At 37.1% G+C, this 14737-nt stretch overlaps 1 protein-coding gene across 8 annotated transcripts in view; it reads right to left on the bottom strand.

Moving 5' to 3' along the window:
• The window catches only part of MAGI2 (membrane associated guanylate kinase, WW and PDZ domain containing 2), a 708093-nt gene that overhangs the window by 108661 nt on the left and 584695 nt on the right, over nt 1–14737 (bottom strand). For all 8 annotated transcript variants that reach the window (XM_090135446.1, XM_090135412.1, XM_090135421.1 and 5 more), the window contains one exon: nt 6226–6861. In XM_090135446.1, the coding sequence (XP_089991572.1) occupies nt 6226–6861 (636 nt within the window). The remainder of the gene's footprint in view (nt 1–6225; nt 6862–14737) is intronic.

The raw sequence follows: 14737 nt of genomic DNA, 5'->3' as shown, positions 1-14737 counted from the left end.
CACATGAAAGAAAATAATTTTGAAACAGGCAAAATGGGCTGATGAGTCAGAAAGAGAAAATTGAAATACGTTGTTTTAGCAGCATGTTGGACAGAAATTTACATCACTGACTTGTAGTGCCCATGGTTCACCTCTAGGCTCCTATGGGTTCACTTCAAATGGTTCAGTTGTTCAACGGTATGTTGCCAGGCACATTCCTTCTGAGGGACCAAACTTCCCTTAAACTCAGAAAGAAGTATGTGCCATTTAAGAACACAGCAGGACTAAAATTACAGACATCATCAAATAGAATTAACTTCCTCTCAACAACAGAATACTTTCAAAAAAAACAAAGAAATAGGGATCAAGAGCAAATGTACAGTTGGAATAAAAGTCTGGAGGAGAGACAATGGGGTAGGAAGCAGGAGAGTTATTAGACTTTGCATATCCCAATATCTCTGGTTAGAGACACCAGAAACAAACCTACCTTCATGAACAAAGTATGAACAGACTGCTCTTAGCACTCATAGAAAGCAATGAAAACAAGCCTGGATTGCTTTAGGGAGAAACTGGAGGGAAAAAAAATCACCAACATCTCAAGAATCCAAAAGAGAAGAGCTAATAAGATAATAGAAAACATCTGTAAAGACCCAAATCAAAAATCTACGCCATCATGTCGACAATTTAAACTATTCAAACCCTTAGACTGTTAACTAGAAAGTCTGGATTTGTGGATGAGTAAGCAATGAGATACAGGGTCTCCAGTTTGCACCCAGGCAGTCAGTGACATTTTAAATGAAGAATTGCAGAAGCAGAGTTAAAGCTATGAGATCTTGGAACCAAGGGAACCATCTGTGTCAGATTCACATTAGCTGGGAGATGCTACTGCCTTGTGAAGCATTTCCAAAAGAGAGGAGGAGCATGAGCTTTCTCGACCAGACGAATTGAAAGCCATCTTGTAACAATTCTGGATTAAAAAAAACTTTCTATCTCTGTGACAGAGGTAAATTTGGGGATCAGTCAAAGGAAAGGATACTCAAGATATCCTTGTTATGATATCTGATATCTCCCTGTTATGAAGGACTAAGCTTATTCACTAAAATAGGCAAGGATGTTCTTCTTGGGTGAAATTTCTGTTGTGGGAATTGCTGATGCTGCAAGTGATGTAATGGTATCTGTTAGCAGTCTGGAGGAATCATAAACTTCTATGGCGGTTTGTACAAAATCTAAGAAAGAGACCTGGCCATTCCCACAGTTTACATCTACATAATTTAATCTCTTCCTCATTTTGATTTTCCTTACCCTGTTCAGGTGAAACTGGCTGCTGGCATATCCAAGTCCCATGTCAGAAGTTGTTTAACAATAAAGTAATATAGACGATGCAACTCTGGCTCTGTTTCATGCTACCAGTCTCAGTTTCTCAGAGCCTGTTTAGATTCCCTGCTGTCTGAAGTAGGAACTTTGTCAGGTTTCTTGCATTTTTTCCCATTTTCTAATTTTTTTTTTTTTTTTTTCATTCAGCAATGCTTGTTTAGGAGTTGACGGTTTCATGCATTTATCTTCAGATTTCCTTAACAGCAACATTTCAGACATTGTCCTGACAATTCTACTTTTGGGAGTGCCAGTTTGTTTATAAATAGAAACAATTTGGGGGCTGGTCTGCTGTCTACATGTTCATATATTTCAAAGTTACGTTCAAAAGATACAGTACACATCAGGTACTTTGATAGCTCATTTAACAGAAACATGACACAATTCTGATATTCTAATCAGTGAATATTTTGTTTTACAAAGATTTGGTATATTCTGCTTCAGTCACTCTCCTACTGCTTTTTCCAGTTGTTCTGGTCTAATGGAGAGTTTCTCCTTTATCCACAACTAGAAAGATAGATATTTCATACTTTCAGTGTTTCAGACAGTATTCAAACACTGAGACAGGCTTTCTAATAAGGTTTCTGGTGCCTGGTGAATGTCAGTGTTCATCAGGAGACATCTGAATAATGCCTGCATTAATATGCTTTAACTTCAGGTCAGTCCAGAGTAGGTCAGGCCACTGGATGTGGGACCTTCAAAGTTCATGTTCCAGCTCTCCTTAGCAGGGTCTGTTGTGACAGGACAAGGGAAAATGGTTTCAAACTAAAAGAAGGGAAATTTAGATAGGATATAAGAAAAAAAATTACAGTAAGGGTAGTAAAGCACTGGAACAGGTTGCCCAGAGAAGTGGTGGATGCCCTCACCCTGGAGACATTCAAGGTCACCAGGCTGGATGGGGCTTTAGCTGTAGCTATCCCTGATCATTGCAGGTGGGTTGAACTAAATGAGCTTTAAAGGTCCCTTCCAATTCAAATGATTCTATGATTTATGAACTATTCTATTCTATTCTATTCTATTCTATTCTATTCTATTCTATTCTATTCTATTCTATTCTATTCTACTTTACCATAGTTCCATACTATTTCAGCAACTTGTCCTCAAGATAGAGTGCTGAAGAAACTGTGGTTTAAATGTAAAGGCTGAAACAAAGCTGGAGAGATAAAAATCTGTTTAGTAACAAAACACTTTTATATATTTTTCTTCCTATCTTTTTTCTACTTTAAGAAAAAGGAAGGACTTTTCCACCATATTTTCTTTTCCATTTTTGTTTCTTTTTCCTGTAAAAAAATATATGCATTTATCAATATGAACACTTATTTCAACTTATTATAATAAATGGGAAATACATGGCTGGTCAGCCAGAACATACGCAAAGAAACTGAACCAAGCAGCACGTGTATTTAGTAACAAAGCTGACTGGTAAAAAGAAAGAAGAGTGTAAGGTCTCTAGTATAGAGTATCACAGACTTCACCAAACCAATGCTGCTCAGTATTTTCTGAGACATTATATATCCTATTTCCCTTTGTTTTGAAACAAGCAATCAAACAAAAACGAAGCAGGAGTATGACTACTGTTTCCTTAGAAATTTTAAGAGGACTACACTAAAAATTCAATGGTGTATCAAGCACTTTGTTGTATCCAATGCCAGGTCTCCGCTTACTGGTGGTTCAGGTACTCTCTTTTTGGGATACCATCACACTTGAGTACAGTCATTCCCTCTATCCTTTTTAAATATGAAGTCTCTTCTTTCCCTACATATGGTGGCTGTTGACTTCATAAGCTTGAGGGAAAAAAGCTTTTTAAATGCTGTAGTATGCATATTATATGCATAAGGGAGAACATTCTTTGCTGTATAAAATTCTTTTTGTCTGTAGTGAGAATATAACTAAGCCAATGTTGATCTGTTTTGTGTCTCCACTGTAGCAACGATGACTGGATGAGAGAAAAATTGAGTCACTTACAAAAATGAATTTGTGACAGTAAACTACGCAGTCAGGCCATATTCATTTCAAAGACAGAACACATTACAAGGCAACACACAACCTTATGCGAAACATTCTCCCTCTTCCACAAGCAGGAATATTACTTGGGTATTAATCTTATAAATGGGATGCTAAACACAGGATGCATACGGTAATGATGAGAAGGGATGGTACTATCCATCTGTCACTACATTAAAGGGAAAAAAATAAAAACTGGATATATGGGTAATGAAAAGGTATGCCTTGCTTCAACAAGGCACATCTTAAATATTTTAGAATCATAGCAGGTTTCTCAAAGAACCAGAATTCTGTTTTATATTCAGATTATCTCACGTCTAAATCATACAATCAGTTTTTATTCATTCTTCGTAGGAGATACGTGTGAACCAGCTATCCCCAGTTTCTCTTACAGTCAGTCAAGCAGAATATGTACTTTTAGGGTACAGCTGACTTATTTGAAACATCTACACTGAAATGACATGAACTATATCCTAGAAAGGCCATTTATCTTCTGTGACTACTAAAGGAGATGTGATGACTAGCGTAGACACCACTACCTACATTATAGGTGTATATTTGTTAACACAAATGCATTGCCTTTCTCTACAGATTTGTGAAACCATAGGTAGTCATCCTACAACCGTTCTCCTATTTCTGATAAGCTATGACTTAGTCACATCTGAAGTAGTGAAGCTTTGTCTCATACACCATACTTTTTCACTTTTTATTTTGAATCATTCAAACAAACGGACCTCTGCTTTTCATTTATTGAGACTATTTCCAAGGTAAGAAACTAGTAGTGAAACATATTCCTTATTCATTATGTACAGAAATGTTTAATGGTAAAGTTAAATTTTCATCTGTTCTGTCTTGGCCCATTAAGGTTCATCACTCCATAGTGCTTCCAGTCAGTTCCTCTAGACTGGGTCATTGTTTTGTCATGAACAAACCATGCTCTGTTTCTCTTCACTGCATAGCTAAAGAAACAAACAAATGAAGAAAATCCAACCCATGTTCACTCCCATCAACAGAAGGCTGAGACTCATAAACAAGTTACTGCATTTGGACCACATATTTTGCGTCAACTGGGCTACTTTAACTACCTGCACCTCTGTGTTCACTTGAAAAAGGGCAAGAGAGTATAAAAATACACATATATTTTGAGGATTGAGCTCAGTACATTATATCTCATCTTATATACTGTTGTATATAAAATAACCATAGCACAGTTAATGTAGCAGAACTTGTTAAAGCAACGTGTCGATCAACTTGTTTTGAGCATGAGTCTGTGTTCTCAGAAGAAATTCTCTTGAGAGAGAGAAATTATCCTCATGGGCCTGAGTATGTTTTGTTTCAGTTTTTTTTTTTTTTGCTACTGTCCAGCACTGATTGCTGAAATATCTATTTTGGTGTCTATTATTACTCAGGCTTGCTCAACATACTGGATTTCACACTCCACTTCTCTCTGAAGATTGGTGTTCTGAATTGTTTTCCTCTTGAGGTGGATTAGATTTCATTTTTCAAAACAAAATGTCATCTTTTGGTGTGCAATTAACCCTTCTAATCCCCTTCATGCTCTTTATTGCCATGTAATGCTCCTTAATTTGTCATCATTTTCAAGGAAAAAAATGCAGCTTACTCTTTTTTTTTTCTTTCTTTTTTTTTTTTTTTTTCAGATTCTTAATATCTGTTAAAGAAAACCAGACTGAATAGCAACTTCTATAGCACCTCTACAATGATTAACTTTCTCTAAGTCTACATACTTTCGTAACACCACTGGTTTTACTCATCAGTATTAATTAGGTTTTCTTTCAAAGAAATGTTAATTCTGTCATCTATAAATCATTCCTTTACACATAGCTATTAAAAATACTTTACTGACTATGTGAATCTGCAGATATTTGTAATCTACTGCTTATTATTTCTGCTTTTTGATAAAATATTACCAGATTCCTTGTTCTAAGGCTCTGTTGGTTTTTAAAACATTTGGCACATAAAAATACTAGAGCTTCACTTTCCAAACTCTACTAGTTAGAAGGAAAGTAACAGACAACAGACATTTCTGTATAGAATCCCCCCCTTTTCTTTCTTTTTCTTTTGAAGCACAGAGTAACATACATTCAGAGAAATGAATGACTTGAGAGGAATAAAGATCTGTAATTAAAGAAATTAAGTCTTACTGTTAAATTAAATGCTCATAACAAACCATCATGAAAATGTGTTTGGCTAAACTGTTAAAAGTAGCTATTTATCACTGATGAGGTGTTCAAATTTGTGTCATTATTGTTTTCTTACAGATAAGCATTGACTCTCTCCTTCTAATTGTGTGTATTCATGTTTACTGTGTCAGGTTAATCCCAAAAACTAAGTTGCTAGAAGCTACTTTTTAAAGGAGAGAAAAATATGCTTTGTTTGATCTTTGTTGTTCAGAAAGAAACAAAACAATTGCTATACAAGAATTTTACAAGGAAAAAAGACACAAAATGGCTTATACAGACTAATAATCTTGTAAATGGCTGAAAGACTGCTCCAATTTTGATCTACCTTAATTATGCAATGTAAGAAAATACATGCAAAGCTTGCAGAACTGGGTTGGGGTGATAAGAGTTTGCTGCACACATCACACATAATATTGAAGGGTGAAAGGTCCTGAAATACTCTAGTTTTATCCTTATACAGAGTAGGGATTGTTGACACTCAAAACACAAACATTTTGCCTACAATACTTAATTGCAGATTAATACTTATCCAGTACCAATAGTGTTACCTCTCACAACATGGAAATTAATTTCCCATCTAGCACACAAGGATGTAGTGAATATATGGATGTCTTACGGTTTAGAACCTTTTACACACATTTTTGCAATTGTACAGACTTTCCAAACTTACCTCCTCTATGGATAATCAAAGAAGTTTCACTTCCAACAGGACATTCCTTAAGTATATCCACTACTTCTGCATGGCTCAGGTTCTGTACATTCTGCTGGTTGATCTCAACAATGAGGTCACCTTCACACAAACCAGGACATCCCTGAATGTCTAGAATTTGCTTCACCCTCTGTCCTGTAGGACTGTCTGCTATAGTGAAGCCAAAGCCCTGGGCCCCTTTCACAATGGTTAAGGTCATAAGTTCAGCTTGGGTGGCCCCAGAAGAAGCCATTGATACATTATCATCATGGGCAGGTGGTGGGAATGTGCTATCAAGCTGACTATCTGCTGGAATGGAGTGCAAGGAGTGTGGTGGTCGATCTGTTACGTCTGGAACAGACTGAGAAGTCCTAGAAATGTATTCCAAATAAGTTTCATAGTTATGTCTTCCATTTACCACTACCGGAGGCCTCTCCATTACTGCAAGGGGTGGCACCATGCTGTTGGCAGGATCTTCAGGATCAAAGGGCAAAGGGTATCCACGACATAGCACCAAGTTGACACTCTGACCAATAGGAACAGACTGGAAGAGTTTGACTACATCTGCGTGAGTATGTCCAAGGACACAAACTTCATTAATATAGACAATCACATCACCTAGAAAGAGAAGAAGAGAGTGACAATAAGAGAAAACGTTAGTAATTGTACACTGTACAATTTTTTTAATGAGATAGAACTCTATTTAAAAAATAAAATAGATTAGACCAACATGTTGACTCAAACAGTGGAGACAAAACATTAGTTTGTCTGCCAACAAATGTAATACAGGTAGACAATTGTAGTACTATTTCTTTTCTGTGGTAGCTCACAGCTGGAGAATTAAGCTGGATTCAGGAATATACCTTTTCTTAACATTTCTTTCCTATTTTTCTTCTCTTTTCAGTGTACACCACAAATGACTTTTTTTTAAGATACAGCAGTAGCTTATTTGGAGGACTTGTTATTAAGAAATGTTATTGTTTGTTGAAGAGTAAAAGTAAAGAAGAAAGGAAATAGTAAGTACTTGTGGACATGAGAATCAATGAACAGAGATGAAAGGTTCAGCTAACATGATTGAAGAAATATTTTTTTTATTGGACATGATATTGACAGTTTTCTATTAAATGTTGTTGCTATCAAACATCCAGAACTACTACAGTCACTTCCTATTCTAGGCAGGATCTAAACTGAATCTCGCATATTGAAGTAAAGTTCAGTGGTATTTTGCCGTAGCTGTGATGGTTTAAGCATGATGACAGGACAAATTTGGTATGTAGGTATAATAGCGTTTTATTAGACAAACTGTTTTAGTTGAAGGAATCTAGACAAACACCAGAAAGACAGTTTAAGATTTCCAAATTTCGAACTAAATCAGCTTGTCAAATGAAAATAAAGATATTACTTTTAAGTGCAGAATTTTGTACAGAACTACCAGTCAGAGCATTATGCATGAAAGCAGAATGTTTCAAATCAACAGGCTATTTGTGGGTTATTTGCTCCTGCACCAATCATATCTTTTAAAGGAAATTTCCGAAACAGATTCGCTTTCCTTCTTATTGTTAGAATGGATATATGTATTAATATTCATAAATAATTTTAAGGTAATGTTACAGTATGCACTAAAATAAAAATAAGTGATTTGTAAAAACAATATTCAGAATAGTTCGTTGACCACAGCTGGTTTGCACTTTAATGAAACAACAATAGGGTAGGTTTGGTTAGAGAACTCTGCAAGTTGAAGTATTTTTTAAAAAAATCCTCTTATTATCCTACCATTAATTACGAAGAAAAATCATTTTTACAGACAACATGATGAAGTGTCTAGAAGGTATACAGTTCAATAATTGACTTATCACAACATATTGCTTTATAATGGTATTTCAAAACTCAGCAATAAAATGAGAATTATTTGGGGAGGAAGAGGTAGCTTGTGTGGAATTGCTTCGAGTATATTTGTGAAATTCCATCTTTCAAGTGCTTAAATCAAAAGATCTAATCAAGCAAACTGAGGAAAAAAGAGCATCATCAAGATGCCAGTGCAGGAAAAGGCAAAGATTGTTTATACGTGAAAATGAAATGGTCAATTCCCACACAGTCAGACTATCTAACAGCCTGACAGTAATTAATTGCCTATGCACAAATTGTGATTTGTTGAAAGATTTCTTCAGAGAGTGTTCAGGGAAAAAATGTGAACAGAATTTGTTAAAGTGTTTGTGAATAATATTCACAAATAATAGGAGCCACAAATACAGTCTTAAATGCGTCATAAATAGATTTCAAGCTATAAGCAAAAGCAGTATGTTCATTTCATAGGTAGTGCAGAAGGAGCTCCAATACTTCTGTCTTAAGCAGCTGATGCTATAAAAACAGTTTTTGAAAGTCAATATATTAAAGAGAGAAAGAATTTGCTGTATGACATTATAGTGGCAGCAGCTGCAATTCATTGTGATTTGATCATGCCCTGCTATAGAAAGATCTTACCTGCACTCTCATCCCTGGCTTCCACATTAGCAGCGAGGCTGACATTGCTCATAATAGGATGGATACTGTTGAACTGAGACCTCTTCAATACATGCTCCTATTGCAGTAGCTTATGCCTTCATTGTACCCTTGTAACTTTCTAATCCATGCAGTCTTTATTTCCCTGAGTGCTGGCAATGCAGATATGTAGTGGGAGGAGAGCAATCTGTTCATCCTCTCTTGCAACACTTAAGCAGAGGGTGCAAAGGATCAAAGCATTATTTGTGCAGGGCACGGAAACCTTGTCTGCTTCACTTTATATATTTGTACAGCATTGGCTGTGTTTTAAAACTTAAAACAAGATGTTTTTCAGAAATCAGGAGATTAGATAAACTAACTGACATAACAATAGCTATCCAGTGAAAAGAAATTAGCCAGTGCACAAAAAGCATGCTAAGAAAATATACAGCTGAAGTCATCCCTCCTCCCAGTCTCTGAAAAGGCAGAAATGAACATTCAGAGGTCTTGGGTAAGAACTACTCAAAATAATGAAGCTGTATTATCCCTCACAAATTCTTCAACATTTCCTCTATCAACATTTTTAAAGATTCTTATGCTTTCTGAGGTTTAATGTGAACAGTGTATCTAGGGCACAGTCTGAAGCCATAACTCACAGTTGATCTGTTTGAGACCCATAGTGCTATATTGTCATATGGTGAACATATGGCTGAAGGTTAAAAGGGATGAGGAGAAAGGCATGAGTTACCAAGTTCAATTCATGGTGAAGCTACAGTGGTGTCAGCCTGGGAAGCAGTTTCAGATCATGAGACATGAAGAAGGATTAAAAGGAGTTAATTTCAGAAATTGTTCAAATATATCTCTGGATTGTAGGAGTTTTTTCCAGCCTAACTCAGTTGCCAGGCTGAGAATTTTTTATTACTGACAGAGAAAGAAATACCCAGCATTTGGTAGGAAGAGAGAGAGAAGTTAAGAGCATTACAGAGATGGTGCCATGTTAATGCAGAGTTCAAAACCTCTCTACATTAGGAAAATTTCCTGAAAGGTTCCTGTAGTATCTTCTCGGACTGTTACTTCCTGCTGCTTCTAATAATAAAGGATGCATATAGACAAGCATAATTGCTATCCCCTTTATAATTCCTGCACGAGTATTTGAGCAAGACGGTCTGCCTCCAGAAATCACAGTTCCACAGTGAGTGGGTCCCCTCAAACTTCTGCAGAATGTTTAAATTAAGCATCATACTTTGTCTGGCTTTTAGAACTAAATGTACTAAACTGACTAGAGTTTGTTGCCACAGTCAAAGACTGGCAGAGGTTTGATGGGACCTCTGGGTCCATCTGGCCCAACTCATGCCCCCGCACGGACAGCCAGAGCAACTTGTCCAGGGCCATGGCCATGTGGATTTTGAAGATCATCAAGGAGACCTCACAGCCTCTCAGCAGCCTGTGCCACTGCTTCATCACCCACACAGCACAGAAGTACTTCCTCGTGTTTAGATGGAATTTCCTGTGTTCCCATTCGTGCCCACGGCATCCTGTCCTGGCACTGGGCAGCTATGAGAAGAGCCTGGCTCCATCCTCTTTGCATCCTTCCCTCAGTTACTGTAGACACTGATGAGATTCCACCATGTCTTTTCTTCTCTAGATTAGACATCTCTGCATATCAGTGTCCGCACTATGAAGTCTTCTGCCACATTTCCCCAACATTTAAAAACTCTGCACACGCACTACCAATCCTATCTGACTACAGGAATAAGGGAGACAAGGCTGCTATGCAGAGTAGTCAGTTGAATGGCACTCTCTTGATAAAGTGGCAGCTTTGCTACCCAGTAAAGTGGGCAAAAAATATTCTGTCCTTCATTTCAAACACCTGCACCATCACAAGAACAGATTCCACTTTCCAGCAGTCAACATCTCAATTCAGTATTGAGTGAAACAATGCTAGAGGATACTGCTGGCAACCAAATTTGTCAAAATATCTTAAGAGTTCCCTCTGCCTTCTTCAGGCTCTTTCATTTGACTGACAAATTGAGGATCGTAGGTTTGAACCTAGTTCCCTGCTGTCAAACACAATGCAGTACGTTAGACCTGGCAAAATTCTATGTCTTGTTCACAGGCATATCCATCAGAGTCCAGAATATTTCACTTTGAATAGCTTGTTTTGCTTTTTAAAGTTTCATGATCATTATTTTTTCCTGTAATATAAATGGAATCAATCCCTGATTTCTTGCTCTGTTATCTATACATTTTAAAGCAATCAAACAAACAAAAATCCAGGAGTAAACTATCAATTATCTTTTGTTAGCCTGGTGACTAATAAAGAAATCTGTGAGCTTTGACACCTCTAATGACAGATTATTACTTACATTCCTGTCCTTTATAACATTAAGAGTCAAATCAGAATCTGGAGACCTGTTATTAACTCTGCAAAAATACTTTTTTCACCCATGGAGTGCTTGATCCAAATTGAATCTGTGAGGGTTTTTTTGACATCTGTAAATGTCTTATCATTACTGTTTCTTGCACATTCAGACCCCTAACTGCAGTTTTTATGGTACCTCAGTGAACTGAACTGCTTCCTGGAAGGCCCTTCTCATTGGTACTCGGACTCCTTTCTACTTCCAAGTCTGAACTCAAAGAAAAGAAGGCACATCAGGTCTTTGTTGTTAACTGATGACCTCATTCACAGTCTAGAAGTGATTTGGTGGGGGCAGAGGCAGCCCTGCTCTCCCCACATAGCCAGCACAGCCTACAGCAATGGAGCTGAAAACAGCCCACGGTTTGGCAAGTCAGCGTAGGAACACAGGGAGAACCAGCTCTGCGAGACTCAGGATGCTTTTTTTCTTCTTCCTTTTCTGCATTTATACTTTTTGTAACGACTACTAACTTCTGTATTACTCATTTCTACCTGTATTTCTCAACCATACACTTCAAATTCTGCATGTGCATATATTGCATGAACTTCAGAAGTAACAAAATATAAGGTGAACAAAGTGATGACTTTATTTTTGAAGTTCTTCCTACACCTGACCACCCACGTTATGTACTGCTAGCTGCTTCTGTCACTTCCCAGCAGTGACCTTGTCTTCTGTTTTTGAAAAGTACTGCAATACTGCTGGCACTGTAGCCTATTACTAATAAATTCTGAGCTGCTGACATGTTTCCAGCACTGAGACACAAAATGTCACGGTAATTCCAATAACAGCACATGTCACTGATAGTCATGGAAGAGAAGACTCCTCAGAAATGAGAAGTTTTTGTACATGCACATACATCTACCAGCAGCAGCACAAAGAAGGAAGAAGCATGTGAGGGACCGGGTGGTTAAACAGTAGAGACAAAATTATATTCTGAAACTTTGAGCCTCAGCTTCACTTCCCTTTCCATAAGCTTTAATTCAGTGTGTGAATAGTTTCTGTTATCAGTGAGTATAGTCATTTGTTAGAACACACAAGATTTTGAAAGGCTCTATGTAAACAGAATTTCTCTGTTTTCTTCTACTGTGACCTCCCAAAGAACCTTATAACATCAACTCAGCTCTAGATTCTCACATTGTAGAAGCATAAATATTACAAATGGAAAACCTGGGACCCTGCAATCAGTGGTAGCCTATATTTTTTTTAATGTGGACCTACTTTTGCTAATTTTAATCACATAATTACCCCTGTTTTGAAAATAAAAATTACTGAATTATAATCACTTCTTAAAGAAGATTGCAGCGTGAAGTGGCTATTGCATATTAATACTGAAGTAGCTAAAATACCTGCCAAGGAAATTCTGGCTTCTTTTAAGAAGGACTACTTTTTATTATGTATATAATATAATATAATATAATATAATATAATATAATATAATATAATATAATATAATATAATAAATATATATATATTGCTAAAACTTACCACGCGTGTTACCTGGGAGATGTGCATTCTCATCATAGCCACAGCCACAAACTGGAAGAGGGCTATACATTTAAAACTGACCACTTTGTTGTTGGCTCTGTAATAGTTTTATTTCATAGATAGTTTATGCAGCCATACTGAATGAAGAGAGCTGCTGGGACACACGATGCTCAGCTGCTTTTAGCACAGAAATAATTTCAAGACAAATTGCTGGTGTGTGAGCATGCTGAACAGCCCATTAAAATATATCTTTTTAGACTGGCAGAGAAGGGCTATTTCCTGGTCTTCATCTTCTACAGAAAGTTTTACCCATGTGCTGACAAACAGTGAAGCTGACAGGTCACTGCCTTACAAATATCTGCCATTCACTCACTGGGCTCTCAGAACTGAGGTTTGCAGGAAAAATCAGAGCGTAATACAAATAATTAGTTATTAAATCTGGCAAAAATGAAATAAAAATGTTCTTCTGTGCATTCAGGCCCTCAGACATGGTCAGATAGCCCTGACTTTTCCTCTTAATGAAACCTGAGCAATAGAGGCAAACAGCTGCTTATCACATTTTCAAGTCAGCAGTTCTACACAGGATCACTGCACAAGTGCATAACTCCGGCTCAGATTTGTCCCTGCCGTAGGAAGGACTGACGTGAGAGTCAGAATAAAACTTAGTGCCCTTGTTCAGAACGTTGCTTCCTCTTCAAGGGGGAGGATTTAACACAGACATGACTGCAACTGTACCCAAGACCCAGATCTGTTGAGTAAGCAGGTGCCATTTTTATCAAATCAAATTTTCAGAACCCGTTTTAATTCTGCTCTGACCCAATGCACATGCCTAATTAAAAAGCTGTCTATTCAAAATTTTTGTGCTTAACCAGCATGTATCATGTAATTACACCCAGCCAGATGTGGATTAGTGGAAGAAACTATTTACATTTCTGTTTGTACTTTGCATACAGTGGTAAAAGCGATTTAAAATAGAAGCATTTAATTTTTTATTTTATTTTATTTTTTTAGGGGAAAGGAATAAAACACATACAAAAAGAATAAATCTAAAGACCTTGATTATTTGCTGATCCAGTGTAAACATGAAAAGTCGCAGAAAAAAATATAAGTAAGTAAATAGCAAAAGAATACTTGAATGTTGCTCATAAAGTGCTAAAGAGCAGCAGATTCTCATCTGAGCTAAACAATTTCTCATTTCTTCAAGCATCTGAAAGCATGGTACAGATTTTAACAGCTACTTTCCAAAAAAAAAGTAATTGTCTTAGTTTCAGCTGGGACAAAATCTTTTTTTTTTTTTTTTTTGGAGTGTCTGTTATGATGTTTTGGTTCTGGGAGGAAAACAATGTTGATAACACACTGATGTTTATAGCTGCTGCTAAGCAGTGTTGTACAGAGCCAAGACCATCCCTGTGAAGGGCCCAAGGAGCTGGGAGGGAACAGAATTAGGATTTATACTGGCCAAAGGAATATTTGATACCACATGACATCAAGCAGAAGGCTCAAGGGAGGAAGTTTATTTTTCTCTTCCCCTGTTCAGGGGCCAGCTGGGCATCGGTTGAGGGATGGTGAGCACTTGCTTGTGCATCACTTGTTACATACCTTCTGTACATATACATATATATAAATAGGTATAACTATTCTCCTTTTCCTTTTCTCTATCTTAGTAAATAGTTTTATCTCAACCCATGAGTTCTACATTTTTCTCTCCCTATATTCTCCCCCATCCCACTGGGAAGGGGAGGAATGAGTGAATGACTGCTTGCTTCTCAGCCACCTGCTGGGTTAAACCACAACAGTAATTATTCCAAAGATGAGAAGTAATTTGGACACAAGACCACATTAAAAAAAAAAAAAAGTCAAATTTCCAAGGCAGCCTTTTATTTACAAATTATGTAAGCCTATTGTATCTAGGTTTTGCTTGCAAGAACCAGTTTCTAATCCTGAAACTCCTGCTGTGAATGAACTGAATGACAAAACATCAGTGGATCTGAAGAGCAAGATAAAAAATGCATGCCATGTTCACATAGTTATTTGGGAACACTTTGAAAGGTGTCACCGTGCAGAGGCTCATGCAGAAATCAAGTCCTTTTTTTCTTTAGAAAAAGAAGGTCAGA

The sequence above is a fragment of the Phasianus colchicus genome, chromosome 1 (assembly GCF_987193195.1).
Source record: "Phasianus colchicus chromosome 1, bPhaCol1.hap1.1, whole genome shotgun sequence".
NCBI lineage: Eukaryota > Metazoa > Chordata > Aves > Galliformes > Phasianidae > Phasianus > Phasianus colchicus.
Note: the sequence above shows the minus strand (reverse complement) of the source record. Positions and strands in the feature narration are given on the sequence as shown.